We start from the raw sequence: 26,936 nt of genomic DNA, 5'->3' as shown, positions 1-26,936 counted from the left end.
TTTACTAATATCTCCAAGTTAGCAACATGTTTGAACCGAAATGGCCATCTGCTAACGGCCCCTGATGACATGCAGAGACTTGTATTGAATTCTTTGGGTCGTTTTGAAACTCTGATAAAAGTCTTTCCATACGTTTGTATTATTATTGTGAATCCGGCTTCGCAGCGCAGTCTCCCTCTCAGACTCATGTCGCCTCAAATAGAAATGCTTTAATGGAAAGTCTTGTTTCTTCAAGCTTCTTTCCAACAGGACACTTTAAAGCCGTGTGACACCTCTGGAAACATACTGGGTTTTAGTTCAAGGAACCAGTTTGATGGAGCAACTGGTTTCCATGGAAGCTGGAAAAACCTCCATAAGACATTTATTGTAATGTTTAAATATATTTCCACTCGATGGGAAAGTGCAGCCTGGGTGAGAATGATTTAATGACGGTCCCTAAGTGAGGGAATGGGTGAGAGGAAGCTGCTCTCAGTGGAAAGGAGAATACACGTGTGCTTGTGTTGTTCCGCGTGCACACACTTCATCGCAGAGCCTCGTGCGGGAGGACAACAGGTACTCAGGTCCACACCATGAATGAGACACATCGCGCGCCTGCATCTCACGTGTTCACGCCTCCATTCATGAATGCATGCGCGTATTTGGACCGTGTTTCACCTTAACCGTGAACCCACGCGCATAACCTTGAGCCGGTGCGCGCGCTGGAGACAACAGGTTCCTTACGCACGACTCTTTGCGCGTTCACGTGCCCTCATGTTTACAGGCAGAAACAGGGTTTTAGTGTGTGCACGATCTCTGTTGTGTTTGGGGGTTTCACCAAATCATGTTGAACAGAACACTCATCAGATATGACCCATCGAGGGTAACCAATCAGAGGGCGGGTCATAACATATTTTAAATGTTAAAACATAAAGTCAGATTATAATCCTTAGATTTAATAAATAATAATAAATGTTGTTTCTAATGGAAATCAGCAGCAACCCAAATAATAAGCAATTTGAAACAGGGTTTAATGCGTGCACGCGTGCTGCTGAATATCTGGATTGTATCCATAACGAGCATATGCGTGTGCGTGTGCGTGTGTGTGATGTGTGTGTGTGTGGTGTGTGTGTGTGTCCTCAGACTGAGCGCACACACACACGTCGGCGCGAGGAGGGCTCTGTGAATGTGACAGTCCAGACAGCCGCGGCAGAGAGAGCACGCGGAAAGGTGAGGAGCGCAGCGGGGGGGGGAGGGCAACACAATGCCAGAAGAGCCAGCTCACCTGCAGACGTGCCACGGAGAAACGAAGAAGAAGTAAAAAGAAAAGACTCAGAAAAAGACGCGAAAGAGACAAATTACTCGAAGCGGCGGAGGAGCGGCGGAGGAGCGCAGAGGAGCGGCGGCGCCTTGAGGAACCTGGGGAACCATGACCGTGGTTCCCGGGGAGAACCTGGATGAGACTGTGGCTCTGGACCCGCAGCGGAGCACGAGGAACCAGGACTGCTGCTGGGAGCGCGTGCTCATCAACATCTCGGGGCTGCGCTTCGAGACGCAGCTCCAGACGCTCGCGCGGTTTCCACTAACGCTACTGGGGAACCCGAAGAAAAGGATGCGGTTTTTCGATCCTCTCCGCAACGAGTACTTCTTCGACCGCAACAGACCGAGTTTTGACGCGATCCTGTACTACTACCAGTCCGGGGGGAGGCTGCGGAGACCCGTGCATGTCCCCGTGGACATCTTCATGGAGGAGATCAAGTTCTACGAGTTAGGAGAAGAAGTGTTGGAGAACTTCAAGGAGGACGAGGGCTTCATCAAAGAGGAGGAGCGCCCCCTGCCGGAGAGCGACTTCCAGCGCCAGGTCTGACACTCATTAAGAAAGCTATCTTTAAAGAGTCCTCTCCTGCTGATGTTCAGGTGTATATCAGTATGTAGTGTCTCTACTTTAAAGAGTCCTCTCCTGCTGATGTTCAGGTGTATATCAGTATGTAGTGTCTCTACTTTAAAGAGTCCTCTCCTGCTGATGTTCAGGTGTATATCAGTATGTAGTGTCTCTACTTTAAAGAGTCCTCTCCTGCTGATGTTCAGGTGTATATCAGTATGTAGTGTCTCTACTTTAAAGAGTCCTCTCCTGCTGATGTTCAGGTGTATATCAGTAAGTAGTGTCTCTACTTTAAAGAGTCCTCTCCTCTGATGTTCAGGTGTATATCAGTATGTAGTGTCTCTACTTTAAAGAGTCATCTCCTGCTGATGTTCAGGTGTATATCAGTATGTAGTGTCTCTACTTTAAAGAGTCATTTCCTGCTGATGTTCAGGTGTATATCAGTATGTAGTGTCTCTACTTTAAAGAGTCCTCTCCTGCTGATGTTCAGGTGTATATCAGTATGTCGTGTCTCTACTTTAAAGAGTCCTCTCCTGCTGATGTTCAGGTGTATATCAGTATGTCGTGTCTCTACTTTAAAGAGTCCTCTCCTGCTGATGTTCAGGTGTATATCAGTATGTAGTGTCTCTACTTTAAAGAGTCCTCTCCTGCTGATGTTCAGGTGTATATCAGTATGTAGTGTCTCTACTTTAAAGAGTCCTCTCCTGCTGATGTTCAGGTGTATATCAGTATGTCGTGTCTCTACTTTAAAGAGTCCTCTCCTGCTGATGTTCAGGTGTATATCAGTATGTAGTGTCTCTACTTTAAAGAGTCCTCTCCTGCTGATGTTCAGGTGTATATCAGTATGTCGTGTCTCTACTTTAAAGAGTCCTCTCCTGCTGATGTTCAGGTGTATATCAGTATGTCGTGTCTCTACTTTAAAGAGTCCTCTCCTGCTGATGTTCAGGTGTATATCAGTATGTAGTGTCTCTACTTTAAAGAGTCCTCTCCTGCTGATGTTCAGGTGTATATCAGTATGTAGTGTCTCTACTTTAAAGAGTCCTCTCCTGCTGATGTTCAGGTGTATATCAGTATGTAGTGTCTCTACTTTAAAGAGTCCTCTCCTGCTGATGTTCAGGTGTATATCAGTATGTAGTGTCTCTACTTTAAAGAGTCCTCTCCTGCTGATGTTCAGGTGTATATCAGTATGTAGTGTCTCTACTTTAAAGAGTCCTCTCCTGCTGATGTTCAGGTGTATATCAGTATGTAGTGTCTCTACTTTAAAGAGTCCTCTCCTGCTGATGTTCAGGTGTATATCAGTATGTAGTGTCTCTACTTTAAAGAGTCCTCTCCTGCTGATGTTCAGGTGTATATCAGTATGTAGTGTCTCTACTTTAAAGAGTCCTCTCCTGCTGATGTTCAGGTGTATATCAGTATGTAGTGTCTCTACTTTAAAGAGTCCTCTCCTGCTGATGTTCAGGTGTATATCAGTATGTAGTGTCTCTACTTTAAAGAGTCCTCTCCTGCTGATGTTCAGGTGTATATCAGTATGTAGTGTCTCTACTTTAAAGAGTCCTCTCCTGCTGATGTTCAGGTGTATATCAGTATGTAGTGTCTCTACTTTAAAGAGTCCTCTCCTGCTGATGTTCAGGTGTATATCAGTATGTAGTGTCTCTACTTTAAAGAGTCCTCTCCTGCTGATGTTCAGGTGTATATCAGTATGTAGTGTCTCTACTTTAAAGAGTCCTCTCCTGCTGATGTTCAGGTGTATATCAGTATGTAGTGTCTCTACTTTAAAGAGTCCTCTCCTGCTGATGTCCAGGTGTATATCAGTATGTAGTGTCTCTACTTTAAAGAGTCCTCTCCTGCTGATGTTCAGGTGTATATCAGTATGTAGTGTCTCTACTTTAAAGAGTCCTCTCCTGCTGATGTTCAGGTGTATATCAGTATGTAGTGTCTCTACTTTAAAGAGTCCTCTCCTGCTGATGTTCAGGTGTATATCAGTATGTAGTGTCTCTACTTTAAAGAGTCCTCTCCTGCTGATGTTCAGGTGTATATCAGTATGTAGTGTCTCTACTTTAAAGAGTCCTCTCCTGCTGATGTTCAGGTGTATATCAGTATGTAGTGTCTCTACTTTAAAGAGTCCTCTCCTGCTGATGTTCAGGTGTATATCAGTATGTAGTGTCTCTACTTTAAAGAGTCCTCTCCTGCTGATGTTCAGGTGTATATCAGTATGTAGTGTCTCTACTTTAAAGAGTCCTCTCCTGCTGATGTTCAGGTGTATATCAGTATGTAGTGTCTCTACTTTAAAGAGTCCTCTCCTGCTGATGTTCAGGTGTATATCAGTATGTAGTGTCTCTACTTTAAAGAGTCCTCTCCTGCTGATGTTCAGGTGTATATCAGTATGTAGTGTCTCTACTTTAAAGAGTCCTCTCCTGCTGATGTTCAGGTGTATATCAGTATGTAGTGTCTCTACTTTAAAGAGTCCTCTCCTGCTGATGTTCAGGTGTATATCAGTATGTAGTGTCTCTACTTTAAAGAGTCCTCTCCTGCTGATGTTCAGGTGTATATCAGTATGTAGTGTCTCTACTTTAAAGAGTCCTCTCCTGCTGATGTTCAGGTGTATATCAGTATGTAGTGTCTCTACTTTAAAGAGTCCTCTCCTGCTGATGTTCAGGTGTATATCAGTATGTAGTGTCTCTACTTTAAAGAGTCCTCTCCTGCTGATGTTCAGGTGTATATCAGTATGTAGTGTCTCTACTTTAAAGAGTCCTCTCCTGCTGATGTTCAGGTGTATATCAGCATGTAGTGTCTCTACTTTAAAGAGTCCTCTCCTGCTGATGTTCAGGTGTATATCAGTATGTAGTGTCTCTACTTTAAAGAGTCCTCTCCTGCTGATGTTCAGGTGTATATCAGTATGTAGTGTCTCTACTTTAAAGAGTCCTCTCCTGCTGATGTTCAGGTGTATATCAGTATGTAGTGTCTCTACTTTAAAGAGTCCTCTCCTGCTGATGTTCAGGTGTATATCAGTATGTAGTGTCTCTACTTTAAAGAGTCCTCTCCTGCTGATGTTCAGGTGTATATCAGCATGTAGTGTCTCTACTTTAAAGAGTCCTCTCCTGCTGATGTTCAGGTGTATATCAGTATGTAGTGTCTCTACTTTAAAGAGTCCTCTCCTGCTGATGTTCAGGTGTATATCAGTATGTAGTGTCTCTACTTTAAAGAGTCCTCTCCTGCTGATGTTCAGGTGTATATCAGTATGTAGTGTCTCTACTTTAAAGAGTCCTCTCCTGCTGATGTTCAGGTGTGGCTCCTGTTCGAGTACCCGGAGAGCTCGGGTCCGGCGCGAGGCATCGCCATCGTCTCTGTGCTCGTCATCCTCATCTCCATCGTCATCTTCTGCCTGGAGACGCTGCCAGAGTTTCGTGAGGATTCTCATCAGCTGTTCCAGCAGGTAAAGAGGCTTTGAAGTGTCCTTCAGTAAAAAGTCCCCATAGTTAGCAGCTGCTTTAAAGAGTACCTGACCTCCCTTTATATCAATAGAACAATAATGTCATTGTTAGCTAATGAATGTTTCCATGGTGACCAACGGCAACATGACAACGTTTCCATTGGTCCCTCTTCTTTAGAGAAGACCAGGAAGTGATGGATACACGGATCGTGCTCCAACCAATAGGCACGCAGTGACTCTAAAGAATAATGACCACGCACCAACACACATTCAGACTAAAGGAACCAGCTGTTTGGGAAATGAGAGAAGTAGGAAGTACAGGTATTTGAGTTCAACATGAGAGAAGTAGAAAGTACAGGTATTTGAGTTCAACATGAGAGAAGTAGAAAGTACAGGTATTTGAGTTCAACATGAGAGAAGTAGAAAGTACAGGTATTTGAGTTCAACATGTAAGAAGTAGAAAGTACAGGTATTTGAGTTCAACATGTAAGAAGTAGAAAGTACAGGTATTTGAGTTCAACATGTAAGAAGTAGAAAGTACAGGTATTTGAGTTCAACATGTAAGAAGTAGAAAGTACAGGTATTTGAGTTCAACATGTAAGAAGTAGAAAGTACAGGTATTTGTGTTCAACATGTAAGAAGTAGAAAGTACAGGTATTTGAGTTCAACATGTAAGAAGTAGAAAGTACAGGTATTTGAGTTCAACATGTAAGAAGTAGAAAGTACAGGTATTTGAGTTCAACATGTAAGAAGTAGAAAGTACAGGTATTTGAGTTCAACATGTAAGAAGTAGAAAGTACAGGTATTTTGGATGGACTTTTATTAATGTATTAAATTGTGTCAGCTAGACGAGCAGAGATGCGAGCGACGACCTGGGTCTCTGAGCGGGGGAAGGACAGGATCCATTGGGGGTCGTCAGCGTAGCAGTGGTATGAAAAACCATGCGGGCTAATGACTGATCGGAGCGAGTTTGTGTACAGGGAGAAGAGGAGGGGACCGAGAACAGAGCCCTGAGGGACCCCTGTAGTTAATTGACGAGGGTCGGACTCGGACCCTCTCCAAGTGACCCTGTAGGTGCGGTCTTTGAGGTTTGAGGTGAGGAGGGAAAGTGCAGAGCCTGAAGGAGGATCTGATGGTTCACCGTGTCGAATGCAGCAGACAGGTCCAACAGGATGAGGACAGAGGAGAGGGAGGCTGCTTAGTGTGCAGTTCCTCAGAGACAGCAAGGAGGCCAGTTTCTGTGGAGTGACCTGCCTTGAAACCAGACTGGTGCGGATCCAGAAGGTGGTTCTGATGGAGAGAGCAGGAGAGGTGTCTAAAGACAGGAACGGGAGGAGAGAGACAGGCCTGTGGTTTATAACGTCAGACGGGTTGAGAGTGGGTTTCTTCAGGAGAGGGTTTACTCTCGCCTCCTTGAGACTGTTTGGAAGAGACATGGAGAAGAGGGGACACATGTTGATGTAGAAGAGACATGGAGAAGAGGGGACACATGTTGATGTAGAAGAGACATGAAGAAGAGGGGACACATGTTGATGTAGAAGAGACATGAGGAAGAGGGGACACATGTTGATGTAGAAGAGGGGACACATGTTGATGTAGAAGAGACATGAAGAAGAGGGGACACATGTTGATGTAGAAGAGACATTAAGAAGAGGGGACACATGTTGATGTAGAAGAGACATGAAGAAGAGGGGACACATGTTGATGTAGAAGAGACATGGAGAAGAGGGGACACATGTTGATGTAGAAGAGACATGAAGAAGAGGGGGACACATGTTGATGTAGAAGAGACATGAGGAAGAGGGGACACATGTTGATGTAGAAGAGGGGACACATGTTGATGTAGAAGAGACATGAAGAAGAGGGGACACATGTTGATGTAGAAGAGACATTAAGAAGAGGGGACACATGTTGATGTAGAAGAGACATGAAGAAGAGGGGACACATGTTGATGTAGAAGAGACATGGAGAAGAGGGGACACATGTTGATGTAGAAGAGACATGAAGAAGAGGGGACACATGTTGATGTAGAGAGACATGGAGAAGAGGGGACACATGTTGATGTAGAGAGACATGAAGAAGAGGGGACACATGTTGATGTAGAAGAGACATTAAGAAGAGGGGACACATGTTGATGTAGAAGAGACATGAAGAAGAGGGGACACATGTTGATGTAGAAGAGACATGGAGAAGAGGGGACACATGTTGATGTAGAAGAGACATGAAGAAGAGGGGACACATGTTGATGTAGAAGAGACATGGAGAAGAGGGGACACATGTTGATGTAGAAGAGACATGAAGAAGAGGGGACACATGTTGATGTAGAAGAGACATGGAGAAGAGGGGACACATGTTGATGTAGAAGAGACATGAAGAAGAGGGGACACATGTTGATGTAGAAGAGACATGGAGAAGAGGGGACACATGTTGATGTAGAAGAGACGTGAAGAAGAGGGGACACATGTTGATGTAGAGGAGACATGAAGAAGAGGGGACACATGTTGATGTAGAAGAGACACGAAGAAGAGGGGACACGTGTTGATGTAGAAGAGACATGGAGAAGAGGGGACACATGTTGATGTAGAGAGACATGGAGAAGAGGGGACACGTGTTGATGTAGAAGAGACATGAAGAAGAGGGGACACATGTTGATGTAGAAGAGACATGAAGAAGAGGGGACACATGTTGATGTAGAAGAGACATGAAGAAGAGGGGACACATGTTGATGTAGAAGAGACATGGAGAAGAGGGGACACATGTTGATGTAGAGAGACATGGAGAAGAGGGGACACATGTTGATGTGGAAGAGACATGAAGAAGAGGGGACACATGTTGATGTAGAAGAGACATGAGGAAGAGGGGACACATGTTGATGTAGAAGAGGGGGACACATGTTGATGTAGAAGAGACATGAAGAAGAGGGGACACATGTTGATGTAGAAGAGACATTAAGAAGAGGGGACACATGTTGATGTAGAAGAGACATGAAGAAGAGGGGACACATGTTGATGTAGAAGAGACATGGAGAAGAGGGGACACATGTTGATGTAGAAGAGACATGAAGAAGAGGGGACACATGTTGATGTAGAAGAGGGGACACATGTTGATGTAGGAGAGACATGAAGAAGAGGGGACACATGTTGATGTAGAAGAGGGGACACATGTTGATGTAGAAGAGGGGACACATGTTGATGTAGAAGAGGGGACATGGAGAGGTGGATCTTAAATAATAGGTGACCTCTATCTACAGTAACGAAGTATTTGTCGTCCCCCCCCTCTGCTCCCCCTTCCCCCCCCCCCCCCTCTGCTCCCCCTTCCCCCCCCCCCCCCCCCCTCTGCCCTCAGGTGAACGGCACCTCGACCCGAGTGAAGAAGCCGAACGCCTTCACCGACCCGTTCTTCATCGTGGAAACGCTCTGCATCATCTGGTTCTCCTTCGAGCTGCTGGTTCGATTCCTGGCGAGCCCGAGCAAGGCGGCGTTCTTCAGGAACATCATGAACACCATCGACATCGTGGCCATCATCCCGTACTTCATCACGCTGGGGCTGGAGCTGGCGGAGCACCAGGGCAACGGGCAGCAGGCCATGAGCCTGGCCATCCTGAGGGTCATCCGCCTGGTCCGGGTCTTCAGGATCTTCAAGCTGTCCCGACACTCCAAGGGGCTGCAGATCCTCGGGAAGACCCTGCAGGTGGAGTACTACGCACCTAGGACACGACACCACATGACTACTACGCACCTAGGATACGACACTACATGACTACTACGCACCTAGGACACGACACCACATGACTACTACGCACCTAGGACACGACACCACATGACTACTACGCACCTAGGACACGACACTACATGACTACTACGCACCTAGGATACGACACCACATGACTACTACGCACCTAGGATACGACACTACATGACTACTACGCACCTAGGATACGACACCACATGACTACTACGCACCTAGGATACGACACTACATGACTACTACGCACCTAGGACACGACACTACATGACTACTACGCACCTAGGACACGACACTACATTACTACTACGCACCTAGGACACGACACTACATGACTACTACGCACCTAGGATACGACACTACATGACTACTACGCACCTAGGATACGACACTACATGAGTACTACGCACCTAGGATACGACACTACATGACTACTACGCACCTAGGATACGACACTACATGACTACTACGCACCTAGGACACGACACTACATGACTACTACGCACCTAGGACACGACACTACATGACTACTACGCACCTAGGACACGACACTACATGACTACTACGCACCTAGGATACGACACTACATGACTACTACGCACCTAGGACAACGACACTACCTGACTACTACGCACCTAGACACGACACTACATGACTACTACGCACCTAGGATACGACACTACATGACTACTACGCACCTAGGACACGACACTACATGACTACTACGCACCTAGGATACGACACTACATGACTACTACGCACCTAGGACACGACACTACATGACTACTACGCACCTAGGACACGACACTACATGACTACTACGCACCTAGGATACGACACTACATGACTACTACGCACCTAGGACACGACACTACATGACTACTACGCACCTAGGACACGACACCACATGACTACTACGCACCTAGGATACGACACTACATGACTACTACGCACCTAGGATACGACACCACATGACTACTACGCACCTAGGACACGACACCACATGACTACTACGCACCTAGGATACGACACCACATGACTACTACGCACCTAGGATACGACACTACATGACTACTACGCACCTAGGATACGACACTACATGACTACTACGCACCTAGGACACGACACCACATGACTACTACGCACCTAGGATACGACACTACATGACTACTACGCACCTAGGACACGACACTACATGACTACTAAGCACCTAGGACACGACACTACATGACTACTACGCACCTAGGACACGACACTACATTACTACTACGCACCTAGGACACGACACTACATGACTACTACGCACCTAGGACACGACACTACATTACTACTACGCACCTAGGACACGACACTACATGACTACTACGCACCTAGGACACGACACTACATTACTACTACGCACCTAGGACACGACACTACATGACTACTACGCACCTAGGATACGACACTACATGACTACTACGCACCTAGGATACGACACTACATGAGTACTACGCACCTAGGATACGACACTACATGACTACTACGCACCTAGGATACGACACTACATGACTACTACGCACCTAGGACACGACACTACATGACTACTACGCACCTAGGACACGACACTACATGACTACTACGCACCTAGGACACGACACTACATGACTACTACGCACCTAGGATACGACACTACATGACTACTACGCACCTAGGACACGACACTACATGACTACTACGCACCTAGGATACGACACTACATGACTACTACGCACCTAGGACACGACACTACATGACTACTACGCACCTAGGATACGACACTACATGACTACTACGCACCTAGGACACGACACTACATGACTACTACGCACCTAGGACACGACACTACATGACTACTACGCACCTAGGATACGACACTACATGACTACTACGCACCTAGGACACGACACTACATGACTACTACGCACCTAGGACACGACACTACATGAGTACTACGCACCTAGGACACGACACTACATGACTACTACGCACCTAGGACACGACACGACACTACATGACTACTACGCACCTAGGATACGACACTACATGACTACTACGCACCTAGGACACGACATTACATGACTACTACGCACCTAGGACACGACACTACATGAGTACTACGCACCTAGGACACGACACTACATGACTACTACGCACCTAGGACACGACATTACATGACTACTACGCACCTAGGACACGACACTACATGAGTACTACGCACCTAGGACACGACACTACATGACTACTACGCACCTAGGACACGACACTACATGAGTACTACGCACCTAGGACACGACACTACATGAGTACTACGCACCTAGGACACGACACTACATGAGTACTACGCACCTAGGACACGACACTACATGACTACTACGCACCTAGGATACGACACTACATGACTACTACGCACCTAGGACACGACACTACATGACTACTACGCACCTAGGACACGACACTACATGAGTACTACGCACCTAGGACACGACACTACATGACTACTACGCACCTAGGACACGACACTACATGACTACTACGCACCTAGGACACGACACTACATGACTACTTTGTGAGGGGAGTTAGAGAAGTGACTTTTCACAGTGTGCCGAGAGGACTGTCCAATTTCTTGTAGTCGCTGTGGAGCCTCTGTGTCTGGAGAAGTCACTTCCAAGCCAGTGGGGGGGGGGGGGGCAGTAGGGAGGGCGTCAATGACCTTGTAGAGCAGGGGTGTCAAACTCAAGGCCCGGGGGCCAAATCCGGCCCGTGACTTCATTTTCTGTGGCCCCACAAAAGCTTGCAAAGAATACGATATGTTTATTATACGGTTACATGCCGCTTTACAGAAGCACGTTGCCCATAAACTACATGTCCCACAATGCACCTCAAATTAGACTTTTTTTCTCAGAATTTGACTTTCTTCCTTCTAAATGTGCCTTTTTTCTTATAATGTTTCCTTTTCTCAGATTGTGACTCTTTTTTTCTTGAGTAAAAGTAGAAGTACTCAGATCTTGTACTTGAGTAAAAGTAGAAGTACTCAGATCTTGTACTTGAGTAAAAGTAGAAGTACTCAGATCTTGTACTTGAGTAAAAGTAGAAGTACTCAGATCTTGTTCTTGAGTAAAAGTAGAAGTACTCAGATCTTGTACTTGAGTAAAAGTAGAAGTACTCAGATCTTGTACTTGAGTAAAAGTAGAAGTACTCAGATCTTGTACTTGAGTAAAAGTAGAAGTACTCAGATCTTGTACTTGAGTAAAAGTAGAAGTACTCAGATCTTGTACTTGAGTAAAAGTAGAAGTACTCAGATCTTGTACTTGAGTAAAAGTAGAAGTACTCAGATCTTGTTCTTGAGTAAAAGTAGAAGTACTCAGATCTTGTACTTGAGTAAAAGTAGAAGTACTCAGATCTTGTACTTGAGTAAAAGTAGAAGTACTCAGATCTTGTACTTGAGTAAAAGTAGAAGTACTCAGATCTTGTACTTGAGTAAAAGTAGAAGTACTCAGATCTTGTACTTGAGTAAAAGTAGAAGTACTCAGATCTTGTACTTGAGTAAAAGTAGAAGTACTCAGATCTTGTACTTGAGTAAAAGTAGAAGTACTCAGATCTTGTACTTGAGTAAAAGTAGAAGTACTCAGGTCTTGTACTTGAGTAAAAGTAGAAGTACTCAGATCTTGTACTTGAGTAAAAGTAGAAGTACTCAGGTCTTGTACTTGAGTAAAGTAGAAGTACTCAGATCTTGTACTTGAGTACAAGTAGAAGTACTCAAATCTTGTACTTGAGTAAAGTAGAAGTACTCAGATCTTGTACTTGAGTAAAAGTAGAAGTACTCAGATCTTGTACTTGAGTAAAAGTAGAAGTACTCAGGTCTTGTACTTGAGTAAAAGTAGAAGTACTCAGGTCTTGTACTTGAGTAAAAGTAGAAGTACTCAGGTCTTGTACTTGAGTAAAAGTAGAAGTACTCAGGTCTTGTACTTGAGTAAAAGTAGAAGTACTCAGGTCTTGTACTTGAGTAAAAGTAGAAGTACTCAGGTCTTGTACTTGAGTAAAAGTAGAAGTACTCAGATCTTGTACTTGAGTAAAAGTAGAACTACTCAGGTCTTGTACTTGAGTAAAAGTAGAAGTACTCAGGTCTTGTACTTGAGTAAAAGTAGAAGTACTCAGGTCTTGTACTTGAGTAAAGTAGAAGTACTCAGATCTTGTACTTGAGTACAAGTAGAAGTACTCAAATCTTGTACTTGAGTAAAGTAGAAGTACTCAGATCTTGTACTTGAGTAAAAGTAGAAGTACTCAGATCTTGTACTTGAGTAAAAGTAGAAGTACTCAGGTCTTGTACTTGAGTAAAAGTAGAAGTACTCAGGTCTTGTACTTGAGTAAAAGTAGAAGTACTCAGGTCTTGTACTTGAGTAAAAGTAGAAGTACTCAGGTCTTGTACTTGAGTAAAAGTAGAAGTACTCAGATCTTGTACTTGAGTAAAAGTAGAAGTACTCAGATTCCTTTAAAAAAAAATTCACTTGATTTCGACTTTTTTTTAAGCTTTTCTTTTTAAATCATTTTGTGACATTCTCACTGAAGAGACTTGCAATTATTTGCCCCAGACTTCTGCTTTCAGACGTAGTTAATGATGAAGTTATTACCCTATCCAATAATAATTCAATGCGGAGGCAATAATGTAATATCACGCATTATTTTATATATATATTTGTATATAAGTTACAACCGGCCCTTTGGGTGCAGCCATAATGCTGATGTGGCCCGCCATTAAATTGAGTCTGTTTTTGCGTCCCTGTGAAAGGGTGCAATCCAAAATCTCGTAGCATGTTGTCGGACAGAGACAGTGTCCGTGTCCTCTCCCCCTGTTGGACTTTGTGATCTGAACACTTGTTTCTCCTCCAGGCCAGCATGCGGGAGCTGGGCCTTCTCATCTTCTTCCTCTTCATCGGAGTCATCCTCTTCTCCAGCGCCGTGTATTTCGCAGAAACAGACGACCCAGATTCAGGTTTCGCCAGCATCCCGGACGCCTTCTGGTGGGCCGTGGTCTCCATGACGACGGTGGGATACGGAGACATGTGTCCGGTGACCATCGGAGGAAAGATCGTGGGTTCGCTGTGCGCCATCGCCGGGGTTTTAACCATCGCTCTGCCCGTTCCCGTCATCGTGTCCAACTTCAACTACTTCTACCACCGCGAGACGGACCACGAGGAGCAGTTCCAGTACCGACACGTGACCTGCGGACAGCAGTTTGAGATCAACGGTTGACGACAAGGACGATGTTCCTGGAGAGCAGCGAGGGGGACGAGGGAGTCCCTGAAACACACAACTGCAGCCCGAGGAAGGCCTACACCGGGAAGCTCACCGACGTCTGAGGGGGGGCTGCCGGGGTCTTTGGGGATAGAGCTACAGCAACAAGATGGAGGTTTAGCACCAAGACAAGGACGCATTGCACTCCTCATATACCCACACACTGTTCTTCCATTACACACTGGGGCGGGAGCAAGGGGTCCCCGTTTGCACCACGACAAGGACTCCTTCAGGGGGTAGGGTCCTCTTGTATACCCCACACTGTTCTTCCTTCACACAAGGCCTGAGTGGCCGTGTACCCGAACAACTGGTATCCATTACACTGTGGGAGAGAGGACATGGATTCATTCAGGGGCTAGGGTCCTCGTTATACCCAGCTACTGGATTATAATCAGAGGGGGGGAAGTACTCAGGTCTTGAGTAAAAGTAGAAGTACTCAGATCTTCTACTTGAGTAAAAGTAGAAGTACTCAGATCTTCTACTTGAGTAAAAGTAGAAGTACCAGAGTGTAGGAATACTCAGTTACAGTGAAAGTCCTGCATTCAAAATGTTTCTCAAGTGAAAGTAGAAAAGTATTCTCATCAAAATATAGTGAAAGTTTCAAAAGTAAAAGTAGTCGTTTTGACGATTGGTCCATTTCAGAATAATATATATGATATCTTTCATAATTATCGATCATTAAAGTTTAGCGGAGTAGAAGTACAAATTAGTACAACATTGAAATACTCAAGTAAAGTACCTCCAAAGTGTACTTGAGTAAATGTACTTAGTTACTTTCCACCTCTGATTATAATCCACTTTGATCTAAAAGCGGTCTTCCTTTGCGCGGCCTACGGACAGCCAAGCACTTTATTCGTGTTTAATGTTTATCTTAGTAAAGGACTAATTTATTGCCAAAATGATTCAGGTTTAAAGTTTACATTTATCTGTATATTATTTGAAGGACGAGGCACACACACAACGCAGGACCAATTTCATCTAAATACACAAAAACAGCAGTTCTCTTTTACCCAGACGAGCAGCGCCACCAAGTGGATGAAACGCAGCGCTGCGTCTCCAAATGAAATGGAAGCAGTTTCTATAGCAACCGTCAGACTTTCTGTATTGTCTGACACGGGAGTGAAGGGAGCCACGCAAACCACCATGTTGCGCAAACAGCCTCCATGTTGTCTGATCCAGAGCTCACGTCAACATTCATCAGTAAACAATACACAATTCAGCACCTGCATCTAAACAACACACTATGCTCTGGTTGTGATATGTTCGGGTTACAATTCACAAAAAATAACCAGAAATGTCCATCACAAGTTCTCAGAGACACTACTGAGCTTATATTTTTATATATCAAAAGGGATAGGAAGTAATAAAACAGAAAGGAAATTCAATAGTTTGACTGAAAAATATGACATTTGAGTTTTTAGAGTTTGATTGATGCTGATTTTGAGATGGATTTGCCCAATATGGACACCAAGATACTAATTTAGTACCTTAAGCTGGACACTTTAGCGTCAACGAGCAGTCTTCTTGATAGTTTGTATTGAAAAGCAAAAATGTAATTAACAAAACACCCAAAAAACAACAACATCTGATCAAAAAGACTTTAAAATGCCAAGTATGGAAGGTAAAAGGTGCCATAAAGTATGGAAGGTAAAAGGTGCCATAAAGTATGGAAGGTAAAAGGTGCCATACGTATGGAAGGTAAAAGGTGCCATAATGTGAATCTTTGGCATTGACGTTATTTTATCTGAACAAAATTACAAATCCATTGCTTGTCACCCTCAGTAAAGGTAAGTAGTTGTTTAAAATCTATTGATATTGAATACTTACCACTATTTTTAGCATCTTAGGTAACGGTACGTCCACACAGCAGCTTTTCAAAAATCTTGAAAATCTTGGAGCTGGGCGTGTCTGACAGCTTGGGGATTTTATTCGAGCAACGCGACCAACAACCAATCACATGAATCTCCCGCCCCCGACATACAAAGCAAAAAAACCCGGGGATTTTATGCGAGCAATATATATATAAATATAAACTCCCCAAACAGGCGAAAACCTACCAGTTTCCCCCACTGTCTCTGCCACCTCCCTCCATGCTGGTTCCTCCGGTTTGTATCCCGGTAATAGTTGTGGTCGTAAAGAACCGGGTGATTTGCTACCGTAACTTCTCGTTTGGAATATGAGGAAATGTCTGGTTCTCCCTGCTTACACGCGGTTTGATTGGCTAGCACTTCTACTGTCAGATTTGCATAAACGTGTTTGATTGGCTGACGCTTTCAGCTCCGCTTCAAAAGTTGAACATTGCTCAACTTTTGAATCCTGGAAAACCTGGAAATCTTCGCTTCGCTCCCCCACAATGCAGTTCGGCGAAAAGCGAGGCAAAGCGACGTCATCCCCATTCAAAGTCAACGGGCAGAGAAGCGTTGGAAGCGGTGGAAGATTCGTCTAAAGCTGCCGTGTGGACGTACCGTAAGTCTAAAATTAGGTTATGATCTTCCAGTCACATGACCCAAGAGGTAAACCTTATTATTATTGAAAAAGGGTTTCAAAAGTCAACATTTCAACGCCATAAACGCAGATTTCAAAGTCACTGAATCGCCTGCTGTGTTTTCCATAAAAACCTCCGTCATCAAAGCACCTTAGTTTCTGGACTCCCGGCAACAACACCGACTGGAAGAAAGGGGAATTTCTTTGGGAAGAAACTGAGGATTTAAAGAGTTTCCTGGAGACGTTGGATTATTATCTGAAGGATGGAGTTTAATCATCGACGGAAGGACGGACGGACGGACGATGGACGACCAACATCTGGATGTCTCGTCACGAAGCGAGGTGAGTGCAACCAGAAGACCTTTCAGTTGATCCTGTGTTGATTTGTCACAAGAACCGATGATTTAGTACAAATTTAAAGCCAAAATCCTGGAAAATGTGTTGTTTACGACAATAACATTAAGACTGGGATGCAATGTTGACGGAGGTGGAAGTTAATTTACTGAAGTATTCAGAGTTATGTGGTCATACTACATTTCAGCTGCAATTAAAGCACATGTATTCAACCCTCATAGTCCGGTTTTAACATATACTTATAAATACATCGTATATAATATGATGCAGTACGGACTGATAATATACACAACAGGTAAGCATCTCAACTGCTTTAAAATTCTCTTACATGTCTAGTGTAAACAGAATGGTATTATACAAAAGGTATAGCTTAGCACGAGTTATCTTAACCTCTTAAACCCACGGAGCCGCCGAAGGGGCCGAAACCACAACGTCTGCAAGCAACGGCGTCGGAGGGCTTCTTAAGATTGAATAAACTATGGATGTTTCATATCCATGTAACGGGAAGAAACTCAGCGAACTGATCATTGTTTTAACGCTGAGCCTCTGAATTAGCCACGAGCGAAAAAATGCTAACGGCGTAATCGTAACTGCAAATCCAACCCATCGATTAGCATCGGGAGAGTGAACAGAATCGATAGGTATCTATATCATCACTCCATGATAAGAACTCGCGACTTTATAAACGAAAACAGACATCACAACACGTGGCGCTAGGTAGCCAAAACGGCAACAGGCCTCACCTGTGTTGTAGTCTGGTCAAAGTGGGCTTCGATGGCATTACAACGATAAAACGCGGCTGCAGTTAATCCATAGGTTAATCCAATGTGTCGCTTTGAATGATTTCTGATGATCCATCAGCAATAAACCTACTTTTCCGTTTCCAGATGTCAGAGCGAGAGACAGCTTTCGCTCTGGGCTGCATGCCATAGCCCCCACTTTTCTTTGGTAACGTTGGTGTGTATGTGGAAATTCCCCTTCGATTCTATTGGCTCTAACGGTTTACACTATTGGAAAGCACGGCAAATGCGTGTGCGTCAAGATTAAACATTAAGATGACATAAACATGAAGTCATGAACACTAACGGAGCGTCCACACTACAGCTTCAAAAAAAGCTTGGAGCTGGGCGTGTCTGGAGCTTGGGGATTTTATTCAAGCAACACGGCCAACAACCAATCACATGAATCTCCCGCCCCCGACATACAAAGCAAAAACCCCCGGGGATTTTATGCGAGCAATAAATATATAAACTCCCCAAACAGGCGAAAACCTACCAGTTTCCCCCCCTGCCTCTGCCACCTCCCTCCATGCTGGTTCCTCCGGTTTGTGTCCCGGTAGGTGAAGAGGGTCTGGTCAAACAAAACCGGGTGATTTGCTACGGCGATAGTTAGTTTCTCCTCCGACTTTTTTTGAAATATAGAAATGAACGGCGGGATATCTCTCCCAGCTTAGACGCGGTTTGATTGGCTACGGCTTCAGCTGTCAGATTTTGGGAAACGGGATTTGATTGGCTGGCGCTGGCTACTCCGGCGTCTCAGGCGACAGAAGTTGAACATTGTTCAACTTCTGACGCCGGAGACGGCGGAGACGGACCGCTACCCACAATTCAGTTCGGCGAAAAAGCGAGGCAACGTGACGTCACCCCATTGAAAGTGAATGGGCAGATTGGAGTTTTCGACGCTGTCGACGCTGTAGTGTAGACGGGCCGTAACCCACTAAATAAAGCAGAGCCATTACTCTGACTTGTTTTCAAAAAGCCCTCGAATGAAATACTTCCTATTTTATGAGTTGTTTTGATGGTTGGCAGCAAAGTGCATAACGCCCCCTACAGGACTGGAGGGTGGAGCAGTGGATACATGGCAGAATGAAAATTCACCCAAATGATCTGAACTATTATCAACTAAATACAGTTAGTACTTATCCTGCAGCCGGATGTGTGAATGCAGTGTGTTGTCAGTGCAGGTGTGAGCCAGCAGGGGGCAGCAGCTTCACATCTAGAGACAGAGCCCTTTCAAAACACCTGCAGGGTCAACATGGTTTATTACACCTGCATTTACTGTAGTATACACATTTTAATGTTATAGTTGTTATATTATAGAACAAGATGCACGTTTTTAAAAAATGTTTATCAAATGTTATTTAATTGTATTTAATTAACTCTGATTCAAATGCATACAGATCTTATTTAATTTGTTATGTTATGAATGATCCACTTTAGGTCTTACTTGTTATTTCGTGTTGTATGTATTTATGGTGTATGCCCTGCGCGGCGTGACAGGTTTGTGTCTGCAGGTCAGAGGTCAGCGGTATTTAAAGACTTGTGTGTCACTTTTACACTTTGATACATGGCGGCTGCAGACCTTGAAGCAGCAACAGTAAAAAAAAACACTGTGACAACAGCTGCTGGTTGACATGGTGACGGGACCACAACAACAGCAACAATGTAAACAATGTTGTGTTGTTGTATTAAATGCAGGGACTTATTATATGCAGCTGGTGGAAAATTACTTTTAAAAAAAAAATCACTATTTTTTTTAGGCCATGTTATAGATTATGATTCCCCCCCATAGCAACAGAGAATACTGGATTCTGATTGGCTGGAGATTTTTTTAAAATTATCATTAAGAGATTCATGCTGCAGCGCCCCCTGCTGGTATGGAGGGGAGATTATAGGTTTATTCATATTTATTCATATTGATTCAATTACTAAAAAAAAGAAAAAGAGTTAATATATTTAATTCAATAAAATATATTCTTTTGTAATTAAACTCAGGTATTCTATTAAAGAAAATAAAAAAATAAAAACAATACAAATAATAAATAAACTCTAGTATTTAATCAATAAATAAATAAGAAAAATAAATAGTTGTTCGAATGTGTTTATAAAATCAAATACATTAAAACATAAAACAACTAAAGGCAGCAGTTCAATTAAATGTACATAAATACCCGCTGTAGTAACATCACTCTGATATTGATGATAGCTCAAAGCACCTCTTCCTGGAGAACAGTGTTATCTATTGCAGCCAGGCGGAAAGAGGCCCTGCGTTTCTTTACCACACGATGTCTCCGTCATCCCGTCATCCCGTCCTGCAGGAGACCTTTAATGAAAGCTTCCCACCGGCGTCCATATCCGAGCCACCTGAGAGTAAACTGGGTCAGGGTTACAACCTGCTGCTGGGCCCCGAGGGGTTAAATCTCAGGGGGTTTGGATGCTATGAAAACATGAAGCCCGTGCGGCACCAGCAAGTAATATCCATGTCGTGTTCGTGACAAGCGAAGCTGTCAGCACATGCAGCTGCACGGATGAGACCATAAGTGCAAAAGAGAAAAACGAGACGAAAATGTTTTCACTCAGAAATGTATTCAAATCCCAAAGTGAAAAGTAGTCTATAATATTCTTGAGTCTTGGGGACCTTGGGGAAAAAATAAAATATTTCAAAGCATCAAAATCAAAATGTATCTTCAATATTTAAAAGAAAAGTCATGGCGCTTTTATGTCAACAAGGTTAGTTGTGCCATGAAACTCAAAGTGAACCTATCATGCTATTTGTATTTGTTACACCACAAGGTGAGTTCCTTTCTACTTCCTGCTTCTTCACACACATGCTCTCCAGCACAGGTTAGCTCTGAGTGTTAGCATGCTAATGTAAACACCGACAGTATTACGTCCAAAACAGTCGGGCATTGTTTCTGATAGCAGCTTTCTGATTGGCCCGTGGGTCCACATTTCAGATATTACGTCATATCGGACGCAAATCTGGAGACGAATCACTACCCAGTAGGAAAGCCCTATTTTAAATCGATTAGGGTCTAAAGGTTGTAAAATGAAGCCGAATCGAATGCTGTGGAGCCTCAAGTGGCCGTTAAAGGAACTGCAGTTCTTGACATTTCTGGAAAGTCTTCGCTGTTCAGTCGGATGTTAACGCTTATGATCAGTCTTTAATACTTTGTAACAAAAACACGTTTCTCTGTTTGTGTTTTCAAGGGGAAGAAGCTGCTCCTGCATCACCTCGTCAACCCAAAAGAGTTCCTCTTCTTCATCCTCCTTCCTCTTCTTCATCCTCCTTCCTCTGATGAACGGGATGAAACACTGACACTCGTCCACGGTACTCGTACACGCCTTCCCATCGCAAGAGGCCTCTGAGGTACGACAAACGTTACTTGAATCATCGTATTTACAAAATGTCTGGAGTCCTTCGTATTCGTGAAACAAAAGTCGGGAGATTTGCTCGTCTCGCGGTAGAGAAGAAGAAGTCCTGTCTGTACGTTGTCTATATCTTAAACCAAAACATAATACTGCATGCTGGGAAAGTAGAGCATGTCAACAGAAACGCGGGATCGTCGATAACATTCAAATAATTCACGTTGGACTGGTGGAGTTCGTCGCTAAATCTATATTTTTTAAAGTGTCATGCTGAATATGTTTTATATGGAAAGGGATTGTTTCATTATTTTGTAGATTTTTAACGTTTGTTGTTGTATTGTTTGCCTGATGAAATGTCTGCCTGCCTAAAACACTTTAAAAAGAGATGCCACGATGTGAAGAATGTTCGTGCGGGAAGATAAGAGCGTTAAAATGCGTTTATCGCAGATTTTCTTTGGATAGTTTTGGATGTGTCCGGAGGTGTTTGGGTTTTTGATCACAATGCTGTAACTCTGTTATTATTGATAACATCTACCTCAGTGTCGCTCACTACCGACAGGAACACCTGTCCCTGAACGCCTCTCGGCTTATCTGGAGCAACAGGCTCTCGATGAACTGCTGCTTGATAGCGTGGAGAAGTCCATAGGCGTCTTGAGGCGATGCGTTCAAGACCATGATGACTGGGGTTGAGTACAGCAGACTTCACAGTTTACTTTGCACATTTCACGTATTGTTTAAACGAGTTTGTTTTAATTTAACGGCAATAATTTACTACAAAGCTTTCCTACAATTTATTAAATGAAGATGGTAAGCCCATCTTAAGAAGATAAAGAGTTTAACGTAGTAAGAACATGTGGTTTTATCTGATGGTCTGAAAGCTGTTTTCTTGGTTGTCGTTTAGTTCCGTTAAGTTTTCGATATCAAATGGTGACGAACAAGGGTTTACGGATCAGTTGGAGCCGAAGCTATTTGGTGACAAACATCGACTTTATTGAAGTGATAAAAGTCGACACCAATTCAAACTGTGTGGTTTACACGAAAGAGAAATAGCACTGGGACATGTTCGCCGATGGGAAGATGCCTTTAGCTTAGCGTAAAAAGGACAGGAAGAAAGGGGAAACTGCTAGATAACAGACTTAGGGTTGGTCGTAAATGTCAACAGGCAGAACGGTTAAATGTCTTAGGAGTAAGGAAGGATTATTCTCGAACACAAGCAATTATAAACAAACCAACACAACCTCCCCATCAGAGCAAATGAGCAGTTTTGACTTTAATGAATGCTAAGAGTTCCCCCTTACTTCCAGTCTTTGTGCTAAGCTAAGCTAGCATGCCCTTGACTTCTCCCTTCTAAAACGATATCCAAAAACACTTTCCGAAATGTTTCTTTTATTGTAATTATCCTCAAACCCGCAGCCTCTGCCGTGTTTGAGTTGTTGTGATGGTGCTTTGCGGGACAGAAAGCGGCCGGGGGGGGGATTCTGCTGGACAGAACAGCTGATGAGCTGTGACCGCATTAGAGACAGGATTCATGTATCCTGCAAACTGCACGTCCAACAAGAACGTCCTTATGACTAAAGACGTGCAGTCAGTCGTGTTGGTTTATCTTCACTTCCGTGTCCGAGGTCTTCTTCACTTCGTCACCAACTCCAGTTCAGACTCGTCACCAAATGATCAAGTTAAATACGAAGCAATATGAGTGAGAACTTCAGTGTGAAAGCAAAATGCATTTTTTAAACGTTTGTTCCTTCTTCAGTTTTTATTTGTATTTCCACTTATTGTTGAATTGTTTATTTTTGACAATCTTTTTAACTGTGATCTATTTTTGATAAAATAAATACTTTATTCTGATGCATCTCCATGTGTGTCAGAAGACATGCAGACGAGTGCTTTCCTTTCTGTGTCTTGATGGTTTCTCATATTTCCACTGGTGTGTGATGTAGTTGGGATAAAACCATCTCTTCCACCCAGCGGTCCCTCATTAAGATCCAATCCAACTTTATTCATACCGCACATTTCAAAACAACAGAGTTGACCAAAGTGCTGTACATCAATACATATATCAAAAGCAGCATAAAAACATTTACACAAAACCGATAGGACAAAAAAACTCATGTAAAAACAAGACAATAAAAACATACTGGTACCACTGTACAGACTTATAGAGGGTTCATAAAGGGTTTCTAATTAGGTTTATTAATCGTTAAGAAACATTTATAAACCAGTTCTAACACAGTTTTCATTCATCAACACAGGCTCACTATTTGGCAAGATGACTGAGCCTTATATTGGCTACTTAGCGAGAATCAACTCAGTGCGCAACAGATACCAAGGATGCTGGCTGATGAAGGAGACGAAGTAAGCTAGGTAGCCAATGTAAGGCTTAGTCATCTTGCCAAATAGTGAGCCCACATGTATCTGTACTGCTGAGCCTTACATTGGCTACCTAGCTTACTCCGTCTTCTTCATCCGCCAGCATCCTTGGTATCTGTTGCTCACTGAGCGGACCCCCCCCTTCCATCTTGATGTTTCTTGGCATCTTTACGCCCATTTATTTACGAGTTACTAACATGTATAGTTGCCCAAAAGGAGCCTTATCGTAAAGTGAGAAACACATCACTACCATTTCTAATAAGGCTTAGCAGTACAGATACATGTGGGCTCACTATTTGGCAAGCACCCGGTCACAGTCTTATAAAAGCTTAATAATGATTTATAAAATGTTCACAACCTAATTAATAAAGGAATTACAAACTATTCGTAAACCCGTTATGAGAGTATTCTTATTGTAAAGTGGAACCAACACACTTATAGCCACGGACTGAAAAACTCTCACACGATGTAAAAACATTTACAACAAGTATAAAGACGAAGGGATGGATCCGTCCGACTTGAATTGAGTTGTATTTAATGTCGACTACAGCAAACTGTGTGTAACTTCAGAAACACATCTGACATCAGAAAGGAAATCCATCCCATTTGATGTTTTTAGGTTTCTCAACAAACCGACATCTTGAATTTCTTTGTTTACCAAAATGTTTCTGAAACATGAATAAAGCCGGAGGTCTGAGGGGTAGAACGGCTCTGCTCCGAGAAGCTTCGTAGTTCTTGCTGCGTATTAAAAAACGGAATGTTATAAAGACACACGCAGCGACACGATGAGCAATACGGCACGGATAGTAGGGTGTGAGAGTCTCTGGCTGTTCATATGAGAAGTTACTAGTGCCTTAACCATAACCTGATTCAGTCGATAACCCGATCAAAGGCATCCGTACCATAGAAGAAGAACGGTAGTACGTATATTAGCACCGTAGGGATGCGATGTAGAAATAATGTTAATGTAAATGAATATATTGAATGTAAGTAAGACGTCTTCCTGGTTGGTGTTTTGAGAGGAAACAAATGTGAAAAGAAAAAAGAAATATCTCTTTCAATGGAGGTTCGAAGCGGACAAATGATAACGCCTGTTATTATCTCAAGATTAAAATAAAAGGATCAGGTCTTTGGGATATCTGTCGCCGAGTGGTTTTCATATATTTTCTGAAAGATTGTCTGAAAGATTACAGGCCAAACTAATGTGTCCCTTTTGAGCTTCCTTAGTCGTTTTTTTAACTTACATTCCTCGATAACATAAAACTGTGATTTTAACCGTGTCTTCATTTGGGCGTTTTTATTTTTATATAAGTTATCATTATTGTTGCATTTATTTCGTACCTTCGTGATAATTATCGTTAGAACTGATTTCTACGACTATGCGAATGTTTGTGAAAGTGAAAGTGAAACTACGACGCTGAGAGAATGCGATCAGATGACTAAAAGACTGATATTCCTATTTCAGACAAACCTCCGTAGAAAATATAAAAACCTAAAAGCTGTTTTTTATTCAGCGGTTAAAGAAAAGTATGAACTAAAGTCGAGTTTACCGGCTTGTTATCTCTCACTTCCGACTGTTTGATTTGAAAGTGAAACAAGAGGTCCTTTTCATAGACTTCCATGGATTTGAGTCGTTCGTCCAAAAAAGAAAAGCGTTACTTCTGCAAAGCCTCAACTCGTGTCCTCAGTAATAATAATATTTGTGTTCACGTCTGTGTGTTTCGCCGTGTGACGGGTATAAAGTATGTAATCTGATTGTCTTGGGATCGTACGCTCACTGTTTCTGCGTTTACTGTGGCCTTTTCTTTCTCTGTAACGTACTGCGATGTTGTAAACGATCTGTATGACATCGTGTATATTAAAGTTACGAGGCTTTATGTTTCTACCAGCTATGTTTAATAAATAAATGAACTGTGCTCAAATGTACGACTTCTTACTTTTTTTGATTCCGTGTTTCGGTCAGATTGGTGTCTGAACACAAGCACACATGTTTTTAATGATTTTAGTTTGATATTAAGTCTTCTTTCTCATCCATGTAAGAAAACTCCAACATTTAGGAGTTCATTTCACTCATTTGGTAAATTTGTGTGCGTGTAGATTACTTCCAAATTCACCAAACGAGCATTACGAATATCCTCATTTGCATATTTCAAAATACCACTATCAGAAAACTTGTAATACAAACAAATATCGTGTTAACGGCAGTAATGCACTGTTGAAGTTTCATGATGATATCTGCTGGTTCACTTTTTACCCTCGTCATCATTCGTCCAGCTCGACTTTCCCCACGGGAACATTCAAGCAGTTTGTTTTTGTGACTTCTTGACTCCTGGTTGCCGTTAGAGACCAGCGGTAGCACGCTATCGTCCTGCCGACTTCAAACGCTCATCCAAAATGCATGAATGTCCGCTGCAGATGCATTACACAAAGAGGTCTGCGGTGAAGAAGTGTGCGGATGGGAAACTGGACTCAGCGAGTGGCCGTTAGCGCTGAGAGCGGCTGAGTCAGCAACTCGTTATTGTTCCGTTTCCCGCCACGAGTCCAGGTCAGAGGGTCGAGCTGAGAAGCAAAGCAGATCCTCTCAGAGACGCCCGGACGGTTTACACCTCTCGGGATCTATCTCAGGGCTTTCAAAAGGACTGCTTCACGATGTTCAGGTTGGAGTTACATTCGTGTCCCTTCTGGCCCGGGGTGAAGGCGGACAGAAACCAAGAAGGTAACCACCAGCACCAAGATGGTGACGGACACAAAGGAAGATACAGACGGAAAGAAATCAAGATGGAGGCAACCAAAGCCAATATGTCGATTGGACACTAACCAAGATGGCGACGCCCAAAAATCACTAAGAAGGTGACAGACAGAAACCAAGAAGGTAACCATCAATACCAAGATGGCGACGGTGAAAAACAAAGACACCAATGGAGAGAAACCAACATCGCGATTGGACAAAAAGCAAGAAGATGACGGTAAATTCCAAGATGGCGACGAGCAGAAATGAAGATGGCCTGAAGCGGTGAAGGCAACTGACTCTTTTTTGGTGAAGTTTTATTTTTACGAGTACAGAAACCAAGAATGTTCAGTGGCCCCACCTAGTGTCAGCAGAAAGTATTAAAATAATGATTACAACAAAATGCAAAAAATAAAAAAAAATAAAAAATAATATATATTTTAAGATCATGTTTAATCGTCTGATTCGTCTCATTGCTGTTTTAGTCTGTGCTCTTCTAATTAGTGT

The 26,936-nt window shown here is 43.3% G+C and overlaps 1 protein-coding gene across 1 annotated transcript; it reads left to right on the top strand.

Annotated features, from left to right (window-relative positions):
• Window positions 1-1,186: 1,186 nt before the first annotated feature.
• Window positions 1,187-25,585, top strand: LOC117441503 (potassium voltage-gated channel subfamily A member 3). Its single transcript, XM_034077585.2, has 5 exons — window positions 1,187-1,837; window positions 5,142-5,291; window positions 8,634-8,978; window positions 13,941-17,171; window positions 21,173-25,585. Exons 1-4 carry the CDS (start codon window positions 1,406-1,408, stop codon window positions 14,301-14,303), a joined length of 1,290 nt encoding a protein of 429 aa, XP_033933476.1. The 5' UTR covers window positions 1,187-1,405; the 3' UTR covers window positions 14,304-17,171; window positions 21,173-25,585.
• Window positions 25,586-26,936: the final 1,351 nt, after the last annotated feature.

This window comes from Pseudochaenichthys georgianus, unplaced genomic scaffold, assembly GCF_902827115.2.
Source record: "Pseudochaenichthys georgianus unplaced genomic scaffold, fPseGeo1.2 scaffold_1740_arrow_ctg1, whole genome shotgun sequence".
Classification (NCBI taxonomy): domain Eukaryota; kingdom Metazoa; phylum Chordata; class Actinopteri; order Perciformes; family Channichthyidae; genus Pseudochaenichthys; species Pseudochaenichthys georgianus.
The sequence above is the reverse complement of the archived record's forward strand: the minus strand, read 5'-3'. Positions and strand labels throughout refer to the sequence as shown.

What these genes read in the sequence shown, in the direction of transcription:
- LOC117441503 (XM_034077585.2), top strand. Translation starts at nt 1,406, where the DNA reads ATGACCGTGGTTCCCGGGGAGAACCTGGATGAGACTGTGGCTCTGGAC. An exon ending in CTCATCAGCTGTTCCAGCAG is followed by an intron (nt 5,292 to 8,633) that starts GTAAAGAGGCTT and finishes CTCTGCCCTCAG; the next exon opens with GTGAACGGCACCTCGACCCG. An exon ending in TCCTCGGGAAGACCCTGCAG is followed by an intron (nt 8,979 to 13,940) that starts GTGGAGTACTAC and finishes TTTCTCCTCCAG; the next exon opens with GCCAGCATGCGGGAGCTGGG.